The sequence below is a fragment of the Rana temporaria genome, chromosome 4 (assembly GCF_905171775.1).
Source record: "Rana temporaria chromosome 4, aRanTem1.1, whole genome shotgun sequence".
NCBI classification, from domain to species: Eukaryota; Metazoa; Chordata; class Amphibia; order Anura; family Ranidae; genus Rana; species Rana temporaria.
In genome coordinates, this window is record NC_053492.1 from 452,557,458 (window position 1) to 452,580,853 (window position 23,396).

General features: G+C 45.3%; 1 protein-coding gene across 1 annotated transcript in view; it reads left to right on the forward strand.

Moving 5' to 3' along the window:
- MSH2 (mutS homolog 2) overlaps window positions 1-23,396 on the forward strand; it is a 199,693-nt gene that overhangs the window by 94,838 nt on the left and 81,459 nt on the right. The window contains exons 8-9 of the mRNA XM_040351583.1: window positions 4,372-4,481; window positions 20,822-20,945. Coding sequence (XP_040207517.1) covers window positions 4,372-4,481; window positions 20,822-20,945 — 234 coding nt within the window. The remainder of the gene's footprint in view (window positions 1-4,371; window positions 4,482-20,821; window positions 20,946-23,396) is intronic.

Consider the following 23,396-nt stretch of genomic DNA (forward strand, 5'->3'; position numbering starts at 1 on the left):
CCGTTAATGATGGCAAAAACTGCGATTTTGGCCCAGGTGGCCTATAGCAGAGGAGAATGTGAACAGTCTCCTGGGGGGAAGTTTGAAGTTGAAGAGTAAGGGTTTCCATGAATGGAAGAGGATTTTGAAGGGCTGGCTTAGTGATTGTAATGCGATTCTTGTGGATCACCGCCAGGCCTCCTCCTCTTTGCCCTATTCTGTTTTCCGTTATAATGCGATAGTTTTCTGGCACCAATTCTCCGAGAATGGTGTTGCAGTCGTCTGAGAGCCAGCTTTCTGTAATAAAGAGGCAGTCTAGATCGTTTTGTAGTAAGAAATCGTGGATTTCTAATCGGTGTTTTACTGCCGATCTTGTGTTGATCAAAGCACATGATATGTGCTCGAGCTGGGTTAAATAGTTAAAATTTTTGATGGTCGATCGTCGATCGAATCTCAAAAGTTGCTCTATTTTTAAGGCCTTTTTGGTGACGGCTGGTAATGCTGTTGCGAATTGTCTCAGACCCCGAATAGAGTGCGCAGAGTATCGCAGATTAGCCATTGTCGCCAGTCACATTGTCATCAGTCTTTCCTAATTGCGGCGGCCGCGAATGAGGCCTGGTCTGGCGCGGATGCGGGAAGAGCCGCGAGACGCCGGACGTGATGGGTGGAAGACTGTCCAAGTGAGCCGTCACTCGTTGAGTCTTCTCTCCCCGATTGGTCCAGAGGAAGGCGAAAAACCCCAGGCGTGCTGTGCCAATCTGCAGCGATCGGGGGAAAAAATTCCTTCCTGACCCCTTAACGGCGATCGGTGCAACCCTGGATCAATTGGCTAGGGGGGTGTGGTGGACCCTGCCTGGCTGCACTATCCCTGGGGAGAGCCGACTCGTTTGAGAGCGTCCTGCTCTCACTATCCCTGGGGTGAGCAGACTAAGATGAGAACGTCTGCTGCACCGCTGAATCTATATAGCAAGAGTTCCAACTTTATTAGCTGCAAGCTTGTTCTGGATCAGTGATTGAAAAAAATAATGAAGACTCCTGTCTTGCCTCCTGTTTCAAACTCCTGGTTTTTAACTCGCACTTTTGATCAAAGAATGCACTTCTGATCAGAGAGTCCACATGTGAAGCCACCATCAACTGGGAGCCAGCTCCTCTGGGAGCTTGTACAGCCACTTTAATACTCACCTGTGAAGACCTGTGAACAAACACACACCTGTGAACAATTAAACCCTCCCCTTAATTAGCAGAAAGGAAAAAGAAAAAAAAGCCGTTTTAAAAGTGTCAGAGAAAAAGAGGGGAAAAAACAAATCTGCAAGCAGAAGCAAATGATAGCCAAATCCTGGTTTTTAACTCGCACTTTTGATCAAAGAATGCACTTCTGATCAGAGAGTCCACATGTGAAGCCACCATCAACTGGGAGCCAGTTGATGGTCCCAAAAATGTGTCAAAATTGTCCGAAGTGTCCGCCATAATGTCGCAGTCACAAAAAAAAAACGCTGATCGATGCCATTAGTAGTAAAAAAAATAAAACTATCCCCTATTTTGTAAACACTATAAATTTTGCGCAAACCAATCGATAAACGCTTATTGCGATTTTTTTTCTTATTTTACCAAAAATAGGTAGAAGAATACGTATCGGCCTAAACTGAGGGAAAAAAAAAATTTTATATATGTTTTTGGGGGATATTTATTATAGCAAAAAGTAAAAAATATTGAATTTTTTTCAAATTGTCGCTCTATTTTTGTTTATAGCGCAAAAAATAAAAACCACAGAGGTGATCAAATACCACCAAAAGAAAGCTCTATTTGTGGGGAAAAAAGGACGCCAATTTTGTTTGGGAGCCACGTCGCACGACCGCGCTATTGTCAGTTAAAGCGACGCAGTGCCGAATTGAAAAAACGCCTTTGGGCATTTAGCAGCATATTGGTCCGGGGCTTAAGTGGTTAAATGTAACCATATTGCTACACTTGGACGCCCCTCTTTTCTATTTTATACTCGGTTGTGACACAACACTACTTTTATATCAAGACATCGTTTGTATATAAAGATTTATAAAAATTTTGCTTGTCTTGCAAAACGCTCTCAAACCAAGGTTTTACTGCATGTTAATTTTAGTGGAGTCCTATGTTCTGGAGAAGGTTGTGGTCCTCGCTATTGGGCTTCACAGGTTCATTTTAATGCTGTTGCCGTCGGTGGAATAATCCATTTAAACACTGGTGCGATTGTGCCGTATCATTCAGACAGGGCTGTTGTATACAGCAGCTTCTTGTCAGTCTTCCTTGTGTATTCTTTCATACTTGGATACCTTTTTTTCCCAAGTACCTTGTATAACAGCAGATTTCCTTCCTGAGAGCATTGTGACACTGATGGGTTTCATTCACGCTCTCTTTGCTTTCCAGGCTGCTTTCTGTGACTGCTTTGTGAAGTGGTGAGAAACTGAATCTCAACATCCCGTGTATAAATATTTAATACCGTAATTTTCCAGGATTGCGTCTATAAAACAAAAGGAGACTCGCAGGCACAATTCAAGCCTCGGTCCTTGTGCAGTTCTGAGCATCGCATGCATGTCATTAGGCATCCTGGTGTGTCTGGAAGCCGACATCTGCATGGGAGGGACACTGACCGGGGCTGGTTTTCTCTGCTGTCTTTTTGTGTTAAAGTGGAGTTCCACCCATAAATATAACATTACATCAGTAGTTTTAAAAAAATGTCATTAGTCCTTTACGAATTTTTTTTTTTTTTTTTTAACATGCCTTCAAAGTGTTGTTGCTAGGCAGAATAGTTAATCTTCCCACTTCCTGCACCTAGGTGCTTAATGCTTCCTAACCTACACCGCACAGACTCCTGGGAATGTAGTGGGTGTAACTTTCCAGGAGTCTGTGCACTCCCCAGTCTCAAAGAATCATGTGACTTGGACAGCACAGGTGCTGAAACCTGATCTGACACTGCTTGTGTAGCACTGAGCATGTGCGAGATCTGCAAGGCTGAAATCCAGGAAGTCATACAGTCTGGCTTCATGATGCCCACACTTAAGATGGCCCCAGTCAATTTCTATTTTATAAAGTGTCTAAATGCTGTAACAACCTAACAAAACGGACCTTAGTTTACAGACAAACTTTACTAGAATACATTAAGCTTGTGTATTACAGGGGTATTTATATTTAAACAGTGAAATTGTGGCCGGAACTCCGCTTTAAATTTAAAAGGAATCTGTATTCTGTTTGTTCTTTTCCCACCTACATGAAGGCTAATGGCAAGCATTGAAATACACCTTAAACTCCTATACCGATCAGTCATAAAATGATGACCACCCACCACAACCCGTTAAGGCATGGACTCCACTAGACCTCTGAAGGTATGCTGTGAAATCTGGCACCAAGCCGTCGGTAGCAGATCCTTCAAAGCGAAACTCCACCCTAAATGGAAAGTTGCCCTTTAACTGCTTGCCGACCAGCGCACGACGATCTACATCGTCAGAATTGCACAGACAGGCAGAAGGAGATATATATATATATATATATATATATATATATATATATACACACACACGTCGCCTTTAAGAAGCCGGCATTGTGGGCGCATGCCCGCCGGGAGCTCAGTGACTCCAACCGCGGGCCCTGTGGACTCTGTCCGTGGGCATTCCTGCGATCGTGTCACGGTGAGGAAGAAGGGGCAAATGCTGATGTAAACAAGACATTTCCCCAGTCTTCCTAGTGACAGGACAGTGTACACGGTTTCCTTTGATCGGAAGCTGTGATCACTGTTGTGTCACAGATAGCCCAGCCCCCCTACAGTTGGAACACATCCCTAGGCACACTTAAACCCTTCAGCGCCACCTAGTGGTTAACCCCTTCACAGCCATTGTCATTTTTACTGTTAGTGCATTTTTATAGCACTGATCGCTGTAAAAATGACAATGGTCCTAAAACGGTGTCAAGTGTCCGATGTGTTCCCTATAATGTCGCAATCACGATAAAAATCGCTGATTGCCACCATTACTAGTAAAAATAAATAAAACTATCCCCTATTTTGTAGACGCTAAAACTTTTGTGCAAACCGATCAATAAACGCTTATTGCAATATTTTTGATAAACAAAAATGTAGAATACGTATTGGCCTAAACTAATTTTTATATATATATGTGTGTGTGTGTGTGTGTGTATATATATATATATATATATATATATATATATGTATGTATATATTTTAAATTTATATAATTTATTAATATTTTGACTAGCATTGGGTGTGGTCTCTTTCTTTCTGCTTTTATCTATCCTTATCTGTTTCTTTCATGTATTTTCTTGGGCTTTATTTACAGTCTTCACAGTGCCTTTAATTTCCAGAACAATGAACTAAACATGTTCGTTTTTATTTTTTTCTTCTCCTTCAAGGGTCTCACCAGATGCTCCTGCTGGCCGTGTTTGTTACTCCTCTCACTGATCTTTCTGCTGACTTCTACAAATTTCAGGAAATGATTGAAACCACTATGGACATGGATCAGGTATGTTGTCTGTACTAAATGTTTCTATGGCGCTTTGGAGTGCCTTGCATTCTCGGATGAAAAGGTGATGAATACAATGCATCCGGAAATTATTCATAGCACTTCACTGTGAACGAATTTTGTTTGAAATTTTTGTAAATAAAAAATGAAAACCATCCCATGTACATAAGTATCACAGCCTTTGCTCAATACTTTGGTGAAGTACTTTTGGCACCAAGTAACGTCACGGACACCGGCTTCAGGGAGTTCCGTCGGAGATCCGGTGACGTCACAGACACCGGCGGGGCTTGCCGTGTCCATCTGAAGGGCTCCTTTGCTGTGCCTTCATATCTGCATGCCGGCGGGACCTTACTATCTGCCACACGCAAGGACTGTTACACTTCCCTCTATCACTTCCCTCTATCACTTCCCTTTATCAACATGGGATTCTACAACCACCCACTGGGAGTTGTGATAGTTCCCTTCATGGGACATCTACATGCCGACGGACTGATGGTAACCTCTCCTCATCTGGATTCAGTGGTATCGTTGTACACATTTTTATACCAGTATCATACTTAGCTACATGTTTTTATGACTGCTTTTGGTACTGTTTGGTATTACTCGCACCATTTTTACAGTTTATGTAGCTACATCGATTTTATCTCCAGTGCAATATTTATTTTGTTACCTACTTGAAGGCTATAAAAGGTTTAATGCTATTCCCATCGAGCGCGGCCTTTGTGTGTTTTTTTGTATCCTGCTATCCATTTTTCCAGTGGTTGGAAGCTGCACTGGGAATCAGCCTGCAAGGAGATCAGATAAAAGTAGTTGGATCTGTATGTGCGTTATAATTAATCGAAATTAGTCGAATAATCGATTTAAAAAAAAAAACGATTAATCAAACAGAAAACAGCTGTTCAGTAACAGCCCTAATATTAATATATATATATATATATATATATATATATATATATATATATATATATATATATATATATATATATAATTTCTTAGGAACAGGAGGGTAGAAGTCCTTTATTGCAGAAGAGACAGTATGAGGTTGATTTACTAAAACTGAAGAGTGCAAAATTTGGTTCAGCTTTCGGGTTTTAATTTCAAAGCTTAATTACTTGCCGACCAGCCGCCGTCGTTATACGGCGGCAGGTCAGTTCTCCTGCACAAATCGCCGTAGTTGCAGGAGCGTGCCCGTGGGTTGGGACAAACACTTCTGCCGGCAACCCGCGATCGTCTAGCACTGAGGCTATATGGGGATCTGCCTTTGTAAACAAAGATGACATGACAGATCTTCTGTTCCCAGTGATCGGGAGCAGTGATCTGTCGTGTCCCTGCCAGCCCATCACCCCCTACAGTTGGAACACTCTGAGGGAACACGGTTAACCCCTTGATCGCCCCCTAGTGTTAACCCCTTCCCTGCCAGTGTCATTTGTGCATTTTTATAGCACTGATCAATGTAGTAATGTCACTGGTCCCCAAAAAGTGTAATTTTGGGATCAGATTTGCCTGTCGCAATGTCGCAGTCCCGCTAAAAATTGTAGATCGCAGGCGTTACTAGTAAACTTTTTTAAAAAGTCCCAAAATCTATCCCATAGTTCGTAGACGCAATAACTTTTGCGCAAACCCATCAATATACACCTATTGCGTTTTTTGGGGGTTTTTGTTTACCAAAAATTTGTAGAAAAATATATATCGGCCTAAACTGTTTTTTTAATATATTTTTTGGGGGATATTATAGCAGAAAGGTGTGTGTGTGTGTGTGTGTTTTTTTTAATTGATAGTGCAAAAAATGAAAACCACAGAGGTGATCAAATGCCACCAAAATAAAGGGGGGGGGGGGGGAGACGTCAATTTTGTTTTGGGTACAGTGTCGCACGACCGCGCAACTGTCAAAGTGCTGTATCGCAAAAAATGGCCTGGTCATTAAGGGGGCAAATCCTTCCGGGGCTGAAGTGGTTAATTAAACAAGCTGAAGTTAGATGCCGATTGGTTTCTATGCGGAGCTGCACCAGATTTCGCACTCTCCATTCTAAATTGATCAGCCCTACCGTGTCTGCAATAAAAGAGAAAAATCTTTCTGCTTGCAAATTTATTTTCTTTTTTTAGCCAATGTTGTGCTTTAGGGAAAGGAAGATGGAAGCGGGATGTTACTGCAGTAGATATGGTTTTGAACATCGCATAATTCTGACTGTTTTGGAGATAAGGACTGAACTCTTGTATAACATTTTATAGAGCTGGTTTTGTGCACAGAGTCCTGTCGGAGAAGGCCTGTCCTCCTCAAACTGTTGCCACAAGGTCGGAAAGGCACAATTGTCTAAAATGTCTTTGGAGGCTATAGTGTCCTTCACTGGGAACACCGGAACTCCTATAGTGCACATAGGGAAAGTTCTCGTACTTTGTTATACTCGGGTACTGTGGAAGAACTTGTTTGGTGTGTGAATCGCATTAGAAGAGCAGATTATCCTCTCTGCAGGGAGAGCGTTTATCAATACATCATTGTGTGAGTGATTGTCTTTCTGTTGCAAAAGAACATACAGTATGTATTGCCTCTACATAAATTGAAGCCTCATCTGGGTCATTGGGAAGTAGATTTCTTCTGTCCTCAGCATTTCAATTAGTTCTGGCTCTTCTCTGTCTGCTGTCCTGTCAAGGGCAGCCTTGCCGTTCATCATGACGGCCATATTGCTTTGTGTATTCCCTGCTTTATACTTCACCGGTTCGGTGGCACTGCTGCTTCCAGTGGTCGCCATTGATCTACCTGTTCTTGTGCTTTGGTTGTCAGACAAAATATGATACAAAATATCATGATATATGATACGGAGGCACGTGTGCGATTTAATTCTCATGGTCTGCAGGCAAGATGCTGACCGTTTCTTTTTTGGTTTCTTGCATAACGCTACTTGCAGCAGAACACGTGTGTGTGTGTGTAACCACTTAACCCCCGGACCATATTGCTGGTCAAAGACCAGAGCACTTTTTGCGATTCGGCACTGCGTCGCTTTAACTGACAATTGTGCGCTCGTGCGACGTGGCTCCCAAACAAAATTGGCGTCCTTTTTTCCCCACAAATGGAGCTTTCTTTTGGTGGTATTTGATCACATCTGCGGTTTTTATTTTTTGCGCTATAAACTAAAATAGAGTGACGATTTTGAAAAAAAATGAATATTTTTTGCTATAATAAATACCCCCCAAAAATATATATAAAAAAACCCTTGGTTTAGGCCGATGCGTATTCTTCTACATATTTTTCGTAAAAAAAATCGCAATAAGCGTTTGGTTTGCGCAAAAGTTATAGCGTTTACAAAATAGGGGGTTGGTTTTATGGCATTTTTATTATTTATTTTTTTTACTAGTAATTGGCGACCATCAGCGATTTTTTTTTTCTTCGGTACTGCGACATTATGGCGGACACTTTGGACACTTTTGACACATTTTTGGCACCATTGGCATTTTTATAGCGATCAGTGCTATAAAAATGCGTTGGATTACTATAAAAATGCCACTGGCAGTGAAGGGGTTAACACTAGGGAGCGGGGAAGGGGTTAAGTATGTTCCCTGGGTGTGTTCTAACTGTAGGGGGGGTGGCCTCACTAGGGGAAATGACTGATCTTCTGTTCATACATTGTATGAACAGAAGATCAGCATTTCTCTCCCTGACAGGACCGGGAGCTGTGTGTTTACACACACAGCTCCCGGTGCCCGTCGGGGGCGAGCGGTGCGCACGCGCCCCTAGTGGCCTGCGCGAGAGCAGACGTATAGCTACGGGCTCTCGCGCAGGGGAGCCGACCTGCCGCCGTAACTTTACGGCGTCTCGTCAGCAAGTAGTTAAGTAATACATTTTATGAAAGAGCAGTGGCAGCTGGTGCTCCATTTTTTTTTTTGGGGGGGGGGGGGGGGGCGGCGGCAAACAAACCGTCCCAAACCACCTGGGCCAGGTCTGCACTTACCCCACTCGGGTCGTGGGTGGCTTCCACGTCTTATCCTCCCAGGCAATCCGGTCTTAAGACCCGCTTCCTGTCTTGATTGGCCGGGAGAAGACCATATCGAATGTTTGCTAATGTCACAAGTGGGTGGGCTCAGGGCACAGTGCTCTGCGCCCCAAGCCCAACCCTTTTGAAGCCAATTGGAGCCTTAGGCTAATCATGTACGTAAAAAAAAAAAAAAAAAATCTATGCATCCGGCGTCCTGCATGGAGATTAGCAGGCCTGCACCCCTTTTGGACTGGCCGCCGCTGTGTAGGACACATTGTACTTGTGAGGGCAGCTTTATTTGCAGGCTATTTTTCCTTTGCAGTATTATACCATGGCTGTGCGTTACTGCTCTGTCCAAAATACAAGTCTGTCAGTCAATTAGTCTAAAATCCTCTGCATTTTAAGGAGAAAGAAGGCTCAAGCTTTTGGCCCCACTTATCCTGTAGTTGACGAGTTCACTTCATTCTGCATTCCTGTAACCAATATTTAGCCAACATCGTTCTAAAGTCTGCTGCCAGCTGACTTCACTTAGCTGAGCAAGACGCCGGAGTGATGACATCTTTAAAGTGATATTAAAGGTGTGTGTGTGTGTGTGGATACATACATACACACCACACACTAATATTATATACACATACTCATATATAATATATATATATATATATATATATATATATATATATATATATATATATATATATATATATATATATATATATATATATATATATATATAGTTTTTTGTTTTTTTTTTATACCTTTTAATGCATTTTATTCATTAAGGTGAAAAAACATCTGATGTTTGCCAGCCCCCCCGTTTACTTGCCTGAGCCCTCGAAAGTCCTGCGTCATGAAAGCGCTGGCTTCGCGATCGGGCTTTTCGGCTCTTCTTGGCTCATTCATTGGATGAGTGATAGCAGCGCAGCCATTGGCTCCTGCTGCTGTCAATCAAACCAATGACACGGGGGGGGGGGGGGTGTGATACAGTCGGCGGCTATAGCCACCGTCTGTATCATGGGAGCGCGCCCACAAGCTAACCCTCCTTGGGAGAGAGCTTCCCATGAAGGGGGTTAGCTGATGCGGGGACGAGCTGAGACAGCCGCCGAGGGACCCCAGAAGACGTGGATCGGGGCCACTCTGTGCAAAACAACCTGCACAGTGGAGGTAAGTAAAACACGTTTATTTAAAAAAAAAATTTGATCCTTTACAACCCCTTTAAGCTTTCTTTTCTTATTTTTTTACCTGGTGATACAGCCAGCAAGTGCGGCGTGGAACAGAACGAACTGTCCTGCAGATGTAGCCGTTACAGGGCTGAGACAAACCATTTACCACTGACAGGGGTGCTTACAATGAGTCGCTTTTTATATGAAACCTTTATCCCAAAAAATAAAAATAGCTGTAAGGCTCCATTCACACCTTGGCGACAAGACGCTCGATACGCTGGAGGGGCGAATTTCCATTGCTGTCTATAAGATGGTTCACATCTCACGCCGAAACGCCATACGCCTGCCGCCTGAAAACAAGTCCCGGACCCTTTTTTTCAGGCGGCATTGGCGTTCGGCCATAGACAGCAATGGAAATGATTTGTTAATAAAAAAATTTTAAAAAAAAAGTTAAACGAATCGCAGCAAAATACGCCGCTTACGCGGCGTTACTTGTCGCCTAGGTGTGAATGCAGCCTAACTGCTTCTAAATTATTAGCTTTAGTTCATTACTGTCTCTAAATCTGCCGGTGCAGCCAACACCCCCTCAGATTAACTGCTGCTTTCCAAAGGTGCCCCCCTGTGCTCCTTCATCCAGAATGGAGGCACTTGCATACAGGAGGTGTCACTGGCCAGATCACCAGGTGAAAATAGAGAGGAAAAGAAAAACGAATACAGCCATCACATCTAATGACTGGTAAGCTGCAATATGTTGTGCTTTTTTAATTTTGGGCTTAATAGCACTTTCATATTCCCTTTAAGACCATGTTTTCATAGCTAGACCAGGCGGCTTGTTTACCGTGTACTTGTGCTGTACATTAGCTAATTACTTTCTAGCCTTTGCAATGATCACTAATTGGCTTTTTGTAGTATTTGAATGATGTATTATAGCTCAATAATGGACCCAATTCTGTCATTTCTAGTATGTATTTTATCTGGGGAAATCTGAAATCAATCTTTTAGGTTTGGTGTTCTAGAACATTCTGCATGATGCAGGGTTGAAGTGTGTGTGTGTGTGTGTGTGTGTGTGTGTGTGTGTGTGTGTGTGTGTGTGTGTGTGTGTGTTTTCTTCCTCTGTACAGTGGTATAGTTTTGGCTTTTGTGATTCAAGTCTTTTCAGATAATTTGACATTTATCAGCCCTGATGTTCTCACTGCCCTCATTTCTTGAGGCCCTAAAATGTCAGCATGGTACACACACCCCTAAAGTGACCCCCCCTCCCCCCTTTTTTTTTTTTTTAAAAGTAGGTACTCCACATTTTAATGCCACAAAGTTGTCATTTTGAAGGAACACTAAAGGTTTGTTTTTTATTAGATCAATCGATTGCTGTAAGCTAGAGCATTTAAATATCACTTACCTCGTTTTTCCTTTTGACCTCCAAAATACAGTAATCCAGGTTTGAAAATGCCATTTCCTGTCACTCCTCTTCTTGCTTTCCACCAGCATCTGAGCCGTTTTGCATGGTGGAAAGCAGAATGTGCTCACCCCCTCCCTATGACTACAGCCCTGCGTGAAGATGCTCTCTTATCCCTCACAGGCATGGAGGCTAAGCCTAATGGGAATTGTAGTTCCCATTAGGCCGTGATGTAGCAAGAATGAATGCGCACCGCAAACCAGGAAGTCAGTGAGAATAATGATTCAGAAGTGACGGAGGTGAATTAAAACAGCTCAATTTCAACAGGTATCAAACTAGTTATAATGCAAAACATTACTTTTTACTTTATCAGCTACTGTCAGACTTTAATTTAAGAGGAAATTATTTTTGTCTTTACAACCCCTTTAACAATCTGTTTCTCTCGCACAGCATACTTTTTTACAATTTCACCCCACAATACATTGTTCTGTTCCCGCTAGGTATAGGGATACCCCAAGAGACTGTTTTGCAGCCTATCCACATATAGGGGCTCAAAATCTAAAGAGAACCTTAAGACCCCGTTCACACTGAGTTTAAAATCTCACGATTTTAAAGTGGAGGTTCACCCTAAAAACTAATTTTTAACATTAGACTAAGCATATTAAGAGCATTTACTTTGGGCAGGTCTTTTTTTCGTACTTACCTTTATATTCTGATTTGGTCCAGGGCTTCCGCGTTCTGATGACTCCGGGACTAGGCGTTCCTATCCCAGCCTCAGGGTTCCGATGACTGCGGGACTGGGCGTTCCTATCCCAGCCTCAGGGTTCCGATGACTGCGTGACTGGGCGTTCCTATCCTTCGGTTTGATGATTGACGGCTTGTGAAACAGGTGACCTGTCGCACAACGCGCGTCACCAGTTTTGGAAATGGCCGAGCTGCAAAACGGCACTATACGGTGCCTGCGCCTGCCGTGTAGAGCTGACTGCGCAGGCACCGTATAGTGCCAACTCGCAGCTCGGCTATTTCCCGACATCTGGTGATGCTCGTTGTGCGACAGGTCACCTGTTTCACAAGCCGTCAATCATCGTACAGAAGGAAAGCCCAGTCACGCAGTCATCGGAACCCGGAAGCCCTGGACAAAAACAGAATATAAAGGTATGTACGTGGGAAAAAAAATAATTACCTGCCGAAAGTAAATGTCCTTAGTATGCTGCCTCTGCTAGATGTAATGTAAAACATATTTTTTTTTTTTGGGGTGAACACCCACTTTAAAGCAGGGGGTTCCGCGGGTTTTCATTTTTTTTTTTTTTTTTAGATCCTTCTGTTGCTCTTTCCTTTCTTAATCAGCAACTCGTGTGTCCCAATCTTCTAGCCGCCAGCATTGGTTTTGTCCCGCAAACGATAGTTTCTAAAATTTGTAGATGGACATTTCCATCTTGATTGTGGGCACTCTGAAGCTCACCAGGATGTCCTTCCAGGATACGGTGAATGCTGACGTCCCAGCATTCACCGATCTATCCCGCACAGTACAGCGCGTCTCCTGGGAGTCTCGACACATCACTCCCAGGAGACATAGCGCTCAGCCGGGGAAAGAGATAGGCACGCCCACTCCCGCGGGGAAAGGAACCCGGAAGCCGCATTAAATCCAGGATTAACAAGGATAAGAATGACATTTTAAAAAAAAAAAAGACGACGCATTGTACATTAACGCTGGCTGCTGCTATTTATCATGCCAACTTGATGATATTTAGGGTGAAACTCAGCTTTAATAGCTGCAGGTCAGTACAACTTTGTGCACAGATGTCTATGCAAATCGCTCTTGAAATCCCCAAAAATGGTGCAGGAACTTTTTTTTTTTTTCAAACTGGTGCAGCACCGCAAAGTAGGCACCGCACAGATTTGAACACCAGTCCTCAGGAAGGATGTGCTGGAACTGGAGAGAGTCCAGAGAAGGGCTACAAAACGAATAAAGGGTCTGGAGGATATTGGTTATGAGGAAATGTTGTGAGCACTGAACTTATTCTCTCTGGAGAAGACGCTTGAGAGGGGATATGATGATTTCAATGTACAAATACCATACTGGTGACCCCACCATAGAGAACTTCTCAGCGAAAGGGAGTTTAATAAGACATGTGGCCATTCACTAAAATTAGAAGAAAAGCGCTTAAGCCTTAAACAACGTATAGGGTTCTTTACTGTAAGAGCAGTAAGGATGTGGAATTCCCTTCCACAGGCGGTGGTCTCAGCGGGGAGCATCGATGGTTTCATTAGAGAAGTGCCTGAATGACCACAACATACAGAGATATACAATGTAATACTGACATATAATCACACACATAGGTTGGACTTGATGGACTTTTATTTTTTTCAACCTTGCCTACTATGTAACGTTACCATTGCCGACAATCGGGTACATCTGTCGGATGACAAGTCGCATCGGTGTGACTGGAGGGTAAGGCTTCTAAAGGACATCAATTACTACTCTGATTACCCATCATATTTTTCTCGAAGGTGTACTACACTACCTGTACTTGCCACCTCACTGGGATGTACCACACGGCCAGTGCTGGAACTGGAGAGAGCCCAGAGAAGGGCACCAAAGCTAATGAAGGGGCTGGAGGATCTCCGCTATGGGGAAAGACTACAAACTCAGAACCTTACTCTCTGGAGAAGAGATGCTTGAGAGGGGATATGATGGCCATGTACAAATACCGTACTGGTAACCCTAGCCTAGGGAAAAAACTTTACTGAAAGGGAATTTAGACGCACGGCCATTCACTATAATTGGAAGAGAAGCGGTTTAACCTTAAACTGCATAGATGGGGGGGCGGGTGCCATTCCCCCCCCCCCCCCCCCAGACACCAGTAATGGGGGGCGGGTGCCATCCCCCCCCCCCAGACACCAGTGATGGGGGGCGGGTGCCATCCCCCCCCCCCCCCCCAGACACCAGTGATGGGGGGCGGGTGCCATTCCCCCCCCAAGACACCAGTGATGGGGGGCCTTTACTGTCAGCGGTAAAGATGTGGAATTCTCTTCCACAAGCAGTGGTATCGGCAGGAAGCGTTGATAGTTTTAAATAAATTCTAGATGGGCACCTTAACGATCACTTGGTGACCTAGTATGACTTCAGCTACTTTCACACTGGGTTGGTGAGAGCGTCGGTGGTAAAGCGCCGCTAGTTTTAGTGGCACTTTTTTTTCCGTCAAATGCACCCCGCTTTTTGTTAAAACCCCCCCGCTAGCGGCCGAAGGGGTTAATGGCGCCTGTGTAGCGATGCTGCCGAAACACTTTGCATGCACTTTGGCATCGTTGACCATTTCAATGGGCAGGGGTGGTTTAGGATCAGTGTATACACACCGCTCCACCACCCCAAACATGCTGCTTGCAGGACTTTTTCAAACGTCCTGCAAGCGCACTGCCCCAGTGTGAAAGCGCTCAGACTCTCACACTGGAGTGACAGGAGAGGCACTTTTCAGGCGCTGTTTTTGGCACTAAAACGCCTGTAAAGCGCCTCAGTGTGAAAGTGGCCTAAGAAGGGACCCCTTTATACTCTGAATCAGTGGTGGCTGTAAGACTCCTTTCACACTGAGCTGCTTTGTAGGCGCTATAGCGCTAAAAATGGCGCCTGCAAAGCGCCCTGAAAGAGCGGGCTTTCACACTGGAGCGGTGGGCTGGCAGGGCGTCGGAAAAAGTCCTGCCAGCAGCTTCTTTTCAGCGAAGTAGGAGCGGTGAATACATTCCTCCTTGAAATCAATGGGCAGCACCGCTGAACCGCTGGCAAAGTGCCGCTGTAACCCTTTTTCAGCCGCTAGCGGGGGCTAAAAGCACCTAGCTAGTGGCCGCAAAAATGACGTAGTGTCGTTTTTACTGCCGGGGGCGAGTGTAAAAGCACTCTTGATGAGCCTCTGCTTTCTACAGATTCATACTCCAAATTTGACTGTGAGGTCTCCCAGCTGCTCTCATCGGTCATTTTGTGCTATACTGGTAACTGATGACAGTGGTCCTGGTGGTGGTTGGTGATCAAAACACCAGTTCCGGCTAACAATGGTACTAAATGACACTGTTACTGGTGTGGCTGGCAATCGGGACACTGTTGCTGGCTTCACTTAGCTGAGACTGGTGTGGCTAACAATCGGCGGTACTGCGGCTTACTCGCTGCACTGGTCTGGTGATTGATGTGGCTAGCGATCAAAAGCAATGTGCCTGGCTCTTGTGCATTGAAAAAAGTGCTGCGGCCGATCACTGTAGGCAACACTGTTTCCTCCACAGCTGGTCAGAGTGCTGGCTGCAGAATGCAGTCTTTTTTTGTGCTGTTGGTCACTGCAATCACAGGGTACAGAGCCAAATCATTGGCTCTGTACCCTTGTTTTGTGATCTGCCGTGTCCAAATTACAAAGAGCTCAGTTCATGCCCTTTAGCACATGCATGAGCACCACAAAGGGGGGGGGGGAGCCCTTTTACATGTCTTCTCACCCTCAGAATGCATGAGTGAAGAGGGGGGTCTGGGGAGGTAAATTTACCATTATTCACCGTGTCTGAACTGAGCTGCATGAGTTGGGTTCATGTTCGGTTTTCAGACCCAATTCCCAGGTTTTGGCTGCAGTTCCACTTTAATATTTCCAACAACCACAGATAGCAGTGATTGGACCGTAAACCTTTTTGTCTCACCCGCGTTAACGAGCTCCTTTCTAAAATCTGTAACGGATGTCTTGCTTGTTAAACGTTCATTGACTTGAAGAATAGACCATATTTCTTACCCAGATTGCCGTTCCCTTCTTTTATCTCTGGAATATGGGGAACACGAGCCATAGCTGGGCTTGTGCAGCATCGGGCTGATTGCTTGGCGTTACTAGTGTGTGTGTGTGTGCGTGTGTGTGCGTGTGTGTGCGTGTGTGTGTGTGTGTGTGTGTGTGTGTGTGTGTGTGTATAGTAACTCAAGCAGACGACATCCCTTTTTTAATGAGATTTTTGTGCACTGAGCTATCAAGATGGGTCATTTTTAGACATATATTATTTGGCAAATATGCATGATCTGCAGCTTGGGGATGGAAGCGAGGTTAAAGATATTCACTTTCTGGAAGGCAATTTTGTCTAAGTTCAGTTTTTTATATATATTTTTTTTCTACTAAATAGAGATCAGATTATGATGCACGCAGTCCGTTCCGTGTAAAGCTGATGTTCAATCTGCTTGTATTTCGCATCCTTAGGCTCCTCTCCTCCTGCACCCCCCCAATACCTATGACGTTCCCCGCCTTGTATGCGGCGCGCGGCTTCTCTCGCCTTGTATGTGGCGCGCGGCTTCTCTCGCCTTAAATGTGGCGCGCACCCCCTCCCCCGCCTTGAATGTGGCGCGCGCCCCCTCCCCCGCCTTGAATGTGGCGCGCGCCCCCTCCCCCGCCTTGAATGTGGCGCGCGCCCCCTCCCCCGCCTTGAATGTGGCGCGCGCCCCCTCCCCCGCCTTGAATGTGGCGCGCGCCCCCTCGCCTTGAATGTGGCGCGCGCCCCCTCCCCCGCCTTGAATGTGGCGCGCGCCCCTCCCCCGCCTTGTATGTGGCGTGCGCGCGGCCTCCCCCGCCTTGTATGTGGCGTGCGCGCGGCCTCCCCCGCCTTGTATGTGGCGCGCGCGGCCTCCCCCGCCTTGTATGTGGCGCGCGCGGCCTCCCCCGCCTTGTATGTGGGGCACGCGCGGCCTCCCCCGCCTTGTATGTGGCGCACGCGCCCTCCCCCGCGCCTTGTATGTGGCGCCACACCCCCCCCCCCCCCCCCCAGACTCCAGTGATGGGGGGCGGGTGCCATTTTACTCCCACTGACCCCCAAGCCTGAGACATTGTTTACTCCAATTGACAATGGGGCATTTTGTAGTCCAACTGGCCACAGTCCGGCCCTCCTAAAGTCTCGTGGACAGTAAACTTTGTTTAGAAAGTTTGGAGACCTCTGATTTAAACAAACGCGTGCGCTGCAGGTCCCCTCCTGAGAACTGCTGTTTTTATGTTGCACATTTTACCCTTGTGGGGTTAGTTGTAGAGATGGGCTCTAGGACAGGCTCCTAAGGCCAGCACCCGGGGTACCTGTAGCTAAAGAGAATGTTCAGAGTGGTTCTGAACTCAAAAACAAAAATGGAATATTGCAGCTTACCAATCAGATGTCATGGCTGCATTGGTTTTCTTTTTAGGATTTTTTTTTTTTTACCTCTGTTTTCACTTGGTAGTCTGGCCTGTGGCACACCATCTGTATTAGAGCCCCCCCCATTGTGGATGAAGGAGCACAGGGGGCACATTTGGACAGCAGCATTGTCCGTCTGGGGGGGGGGGGGAGGGGAGTGTTGGATGTATACAGAGAAAAGGAAATGAGCCAAGGAGGTTTGTAAAGGGGCTTCAATAAGGAACTCTCAGCGGTATAGATACAAGGTTTATTGAGAAAAGAAAAAAACAATTCCAATAACATGTCGCTAATGGCGTTGGATGTACTCAGATTTAAATATACTAACAAATTAAACCCAAAATCCAGCTAACACTTGGCAATTACAGCAGTTTTTTTTTCTTTTGGGATAAAGGTTTTACATAAATAAGTTGATCATTATAAGCGCCCCTGCCAGTGATAAATGGTTTGTAGCTGATAGTGTCTGCAAGAGAGCTTGTTCTGTCGAAAAACAGACTTACTGGCTGGATCACCAAGTGAATATAAAAGAATTGATAAGACACAATGTAATGTTTGGGTTTAATACTGCTTTAGGTTTTGGAGTGGTGTTGCCTTTTTTTTTTTAAACCTTTTCTTTCTGTAGGATATATTTTAGGGCCATGTATGTATTTTTAGAAGCCTGGTTTAGCGCAGTGCAGAAATGTGTTATTTGGCTGTTATTCTGTGCGAGGATTTTTATTGCTCCTCGTTTGTTGGCAGCACCTTCCCATAGGTCGATGAATTTTTCATGCCTTTCTGCGCTGTCCACAAAACTGCGGCTACGTTTTAACTATCTGAGTGAGCTGCAGCCCCGGGTCATATAGAGTATAGTGTACAGTACCATCTTCTTATCAATCATTTACCAAGTGACCGCACAGTGGCGCAGTAGTTGCTTCCCCATGGTGCCATTGGGCTTTGTAGTAAATCAGCCGCCATTCCACACTTGAGCTCCTGTCTTATAGGTTTTTTTTTTTCCTAATAAGGAAGGATACTGCAACAAATAGGAGTGAAAAGTAACGAGATCTCCAGTATATCCGATAGGAGATGTAGGAATTAAAAAAGGGCCGTTATTTATTTATTTATTTATTTTTTCTTTTAGTTGCTTCCTAGGTAAAGTGACCCAGATTCTCATACAATTACGTTGCTCCTGGGCAGCGTAACGTATGTGATTTACGTTACACCGCCGCAGGTTTACAGCGTTGGTGCCTGTTTCTCAGAACACTTACCTGTTTAACTTGTGACGGTGTATCGCAAAAGCGCTCGGCGCAAGCCCGCCCAATTCAAATGGGGCGGGCACCATTTAAATTAGGCGCGCTCCCGCGCCGAGCGTACTGCGCATGCTCCGTCGGGTAAATTACCGTGCATTGCGGTAAATGACGTCGCCCCGACGTCATTTGCTTAGACGTTGACGTAAATGGCGTCCAGCGCCATTCACGGACGTCTTACGCAAACGACGTAATTTTTTTAAATTTCGACGCGGGAACGACGGCCATACTTAACATTGGTTGCCCCTCATAATAGCAGGGGCAACTTTACGTGTCGCTTAAGCTACGGAAACGTCGTAAATTCTCAGCGTCGACCGCGCGTATGTTCGGGAATCTCGCGTAATTACCTAATTTGCATAGACGATGGGGAAAACGACGATGCGACACCTAGCGGCGGGAAAAAAAATTTAATTTAAGATCTGACAGCGTAAGAGCCTTACGCCTGTCAGATCTAATGGGTATCTATGCGTAACTGATTCTAAGAATCAGTCGCATAGATACCCGGGGCCAGATTAGGACTTACGACGGCGCAAATAGTGTTGCGCCGTCGTAACGCTTTTGAGAATCTGGGCCCGTATATGTAAATAGGGTTGCACCCCAAAAATAAATAGAAGACATTTTTTTTTTATACTCGCCTGAAAGGACGGTAGCTCTTCTGCCTCTTTCTCTACGGCGGTGGATCTTCTGCCTCGTCATCCATCGCGGTGTCTTCTGGTGAATGGGGTGAGCTGCCTTCTGGGAACTGTGTGTAACCCTGGAGGCAGCTGCCCAATCACAAAGCGCCGCGCAAGTTGCGCATGCGCAGTAGGAAACAGCTTCACTGCCTGTTTCCCTTAAAATGGAGGCGCCAGGACCGAGCGATCGCAGGCGACTAGGGTAACTGTCCTTATTAAGTCAGCAGCTACAGTGTTTGTAGCCGCTGACTTATAAAAAAATAAAAAATAAATTGCGGGTGGAATCCCGCTTTAATGTGTAAATTTGAGGGTTTCGCTGCTCTATTTGATGGCTCTTTAACCACTTAAGACCCGGACCAAAATGCAGCTAAAAAAACCTCGCCCCTTTTTGCGATCCGACACTGCGTCGCTTTAACTGACAATTGCGCGGTCGTGCGACGTGTCTCCCAAACAAAATTGGCGTCCCTTTTTTTCCCACGAATAGAGCTTTCTTTTGGTGGTATGTGATCACCTCTGCGGTTTTTATTTTTTGCGCTATAAACAAAAATAAAGCGACAATTTTGAAAAAAACAATATTTTTTTTACTGTTTGCTATAATAAATATCCCCCAAAAATATATATAAAAAAATTTTTTCCCTCAGTTTAGGCCGATACGTATTCTTCTACCTATTTTTGGTAAAAATGTCAATAAGCGTTTATCGGTTGGTTTGCGCAAAATTTATAGCGTTTACAAAATAGGGGATAGTTTTATTGCATTTTTATTATTTATTTTTTTACTACTAATGGTGGCGATCAGCGTTTTTTTTCGTGACTGCGACATTATGGCGGACACTTCGGACAATTTTGACACATTTTTGGGACCATTGTCATTTTCACAGCAAAAAAATGCATTCAAAATGCATTTATTGTGAAAATGCCAATTGCAGTTTGGGAGTTAACCACAGGGGGCGCTGATGGGGTTATGTGTGACCTCAAGTGTGTTTACAACTGTAAGGGGTGTGGCTGTAGATGTGATGTCATCGATTGTGTCCCCCTATAAAAGGGATGACACGATTGATGCCACAGTGAAGAACGGGGAAGCTGTGTTTACACACAGCTGTCCCCATTCTTCAGCTCCGGGCACCAATCGTGGGACTCCAGCAGCGATTGGGTCCTGGAGCTTCGGACTGGGTTGCAGGAGCACGCCGCGGGCGCGCGCCCATGGCTGGGTACTAGTACAGGACGTACCTGTATGTGCATGTGCCCAGCCATGCCATTCTGCCGACGTAAATGTGCAGGAGGCGGTCCTTAAGTGGTTAACAGTCTACGTAAATGATGATTAATAAACACCATTGAAACAGAAAAAATTGGAATGACCACGATTTTTTTTTTTTTCTACTGTCTGCTTTCAGAAAATGGTTGGGGGGGGCGGGGGATAAAAAGGCATCAAATTATTTTTTAAACGTGTGTACAAAAAATGATCTGGCAGCAAAAGTTAAAGGATAAGTTCTGCTTCGGGAACATGTTACATTTTCCACCCGTAAGCTTTATTGGTTTAAAAAAGAAAAAAAACTGTTCCTAACTTTTTATCTGGCTCCTAGATACCAAGCACATTTGTCAAGCCTTGTACTAACGTATGGCCAGCTTTGTAGTGTTGAGTTCTATTTCATGTACAGATATTCTTTCTGAGTTTTTTATGATGAGATCTATTCCTCTTTCAGGTAGAAAACCATGAGTTTTTGGTAAAGGCGTCCTTTGATCCAAACTTGACGGAACTAAGAGAGAAGATGGATGAACTGGAGAAGAGCATGCAGGCGTCTCTTAACAGTGCGGCCAGAGAGTTGGGTGAGTGTCTTGGGTGAGTGTCTTGGGGAGTTGGGTGAGTGTCTTGGGGAGTTGGGTGAGTGTCTTGGGGAGTTGGGTGAGTGTCTTGGGGAGTTGGGTGAGTGTCTTGGGGAGTTGGGTGAGTGTCTTGGGGAGTTGGGTGAGTGTCTTGGGGAGTTGGGTGAGTGTCTTGGGGAGTTGGGTGAGTGTCTTGGGGAGTTGGGTGAGTGTCTTGGGGAGTTGGGTGAGTGTCTTGGGGAGTTGGGTGAGTGTCTTGGGGAGTTGGGTGAGTGTCTTGGGGAGTTGGGTGAGTGTCTTGGGGAGTTGGGTGAGTGTCTTGGGGAGTTGGGTGAGTGTCTTGGGGAGTTGGGTGAGTGTCTTGGGGAGTTGGGTGAGTGTCTCGGGGAGTTGGGTGAGTGTCTCGGGGAGTTGGGTGAGTGTCCTCTCCGTGTATGAGGCATCTGGAGTTGATCTCCCTTCTGTGGTCACTAGATTGACCATGTCATAGAATAGATGTGAAGTACATCCTTCTTGTCGATTCGCTTCTGTCGTATTGCCGACCAGCCGCCTTCATTATATTGCGGCAGGTCGGCATGATCCCGCGAGCCGTCTTAGGTGTACGTCGGCTCCTTTTAAGTGGGATAGCAGGTGCCCACTGCATCGTGGGGGTGCCGAAGCTCGTGACTGGCGGTCGCAATCACCGCCGGCCACAAGCGATCGCGGGCACGAGAGGCAGAATAGGGGCGTGTGTTTGTGTGTATTTGGGAGCTCTATCGTCACTTCCCTGTCCCATAGCCAAAACAGGAAGTGGGAGGAAATGCCTGACGATTAAGGGAATCACTTGGGAACCCACAGGTTACTAGAACTAGTGTCCCCATTGGAAGATTTCCCTTCTGTTATTTTTGTGGGGGCAACCCAAAATTTGGGATTTTCTTATACTTTCCCTTTCAATGATAATGGTAAACAGAACAAAAAAGGATGAATTTCCCTAATGGGGACACAGACCGCAATAAAAAGTGATGGGTGCTAATTCCTCGCTAACCAAAACTGAAGGGAAAAAAATGATCAGTTTAGTTATACTTGAATTCTAGATATGGATATTTTTCATAGTTACAAAAATAGATGCGTTTTATTCATTTCAGAAGCCAGAATAAAATATTCTGGCCAATGATATGAATAAATGCCCAAATGCTTGATTTTTATGCGCGGTTTTGAAGTGCCCTAGGGTCTATTTAAAGGTGACCCCAATCTTGTCTGCAGCAGTATTGCTGGCCACTCCCTTATCAAGCCTCCCGGGTTGCCATGGAAAGTTTCGGGGGCGTGTCCCCCTTTCTCAAGACTACCTGAAGAACTTGAGAAAGGGGGATATGCCCTTGAAATGTGCATCATCTAAGCAACCTGGGAAACTTGATCGAGGAGTGGTCCGCAGTGCTACACGCATTGACCTCTGTGAAACACAAAATCGATCCTCCCTATGTAAAATGTATGGGGAGGGGTTTATTATCCAATGCAGACCTAGACCTAGGATGCCAACGCTCCTCCTAGATACCATACATGGTGCCAGCGTTGTCACCCTAGTATAGGAAATGTTTTACTGGTTGGGTTCACTACATGTAAATAAAGAGCTTAAAAAAATAAATAATGAAGCCACATTTAAGGACTGCAATCTGACATTTTTATTGGGTTTAGATATGCTTTATTTTTATTGTCTCTTCACCTTAATCAAGGCTGTTAGTGACATCTGATTATAGCAAATGTTCATTGACTATGAACTCATATGATCTCATGGACACATGCTGGAGGAGCAAAGGGTGGGGTGACGCTGAGGCAGCAGCCCATAAAGTACATTCAACCGAACTGAAAGCCAACCCTCATCCCTTCTTTCTGCTTCCTACCGGATAGGAGGAGCCTTAAAGTGGCTGATTCAGCGATGTGCAGAAAAGCCTTGGTTGTACCGGGACTCCCTCTCCTCATTGGCTGAGACAGCAGGCGGGAGCCATTAAGCCGTGTCCTGTGAATGCATTGAGCAGGGCACGGGAGTGAGCATGCACTAGTGCCCCCACAGCAAGCAGCTTGCTATTTGGGGGTACTGGTCATGGGGGGGGGGGGAGAGCCAAGAGCATCAGTAGGGGAACCTGAGAAGAGGAGGATTGGGGCTGCTCTGTGCAAAACCACTACACAGGGCAGGTATGACAATTTTTTATTTTGTTTTTGTTTAACTGCTTGCCGACCGCCCCCCGTAGTTTTCCGGCGGCATGTCGGCTCGGCTGCGCAAGATCACGTAATATAACATGATTTTGCATTGCGGCCACTAGGGGTGCGTGTGCCCCCTGCTCGCCCCTGATGCTGATGGCACAGCTTCCGGTTCTTTCAGGGGGAGAAATAACTGATCGTCTGTTCATACAATGTATGAACAGTGATCTGTCATTTCCCCTAGTTAGTCCCACCCCCCTTTCAGTTAGAACACAATGA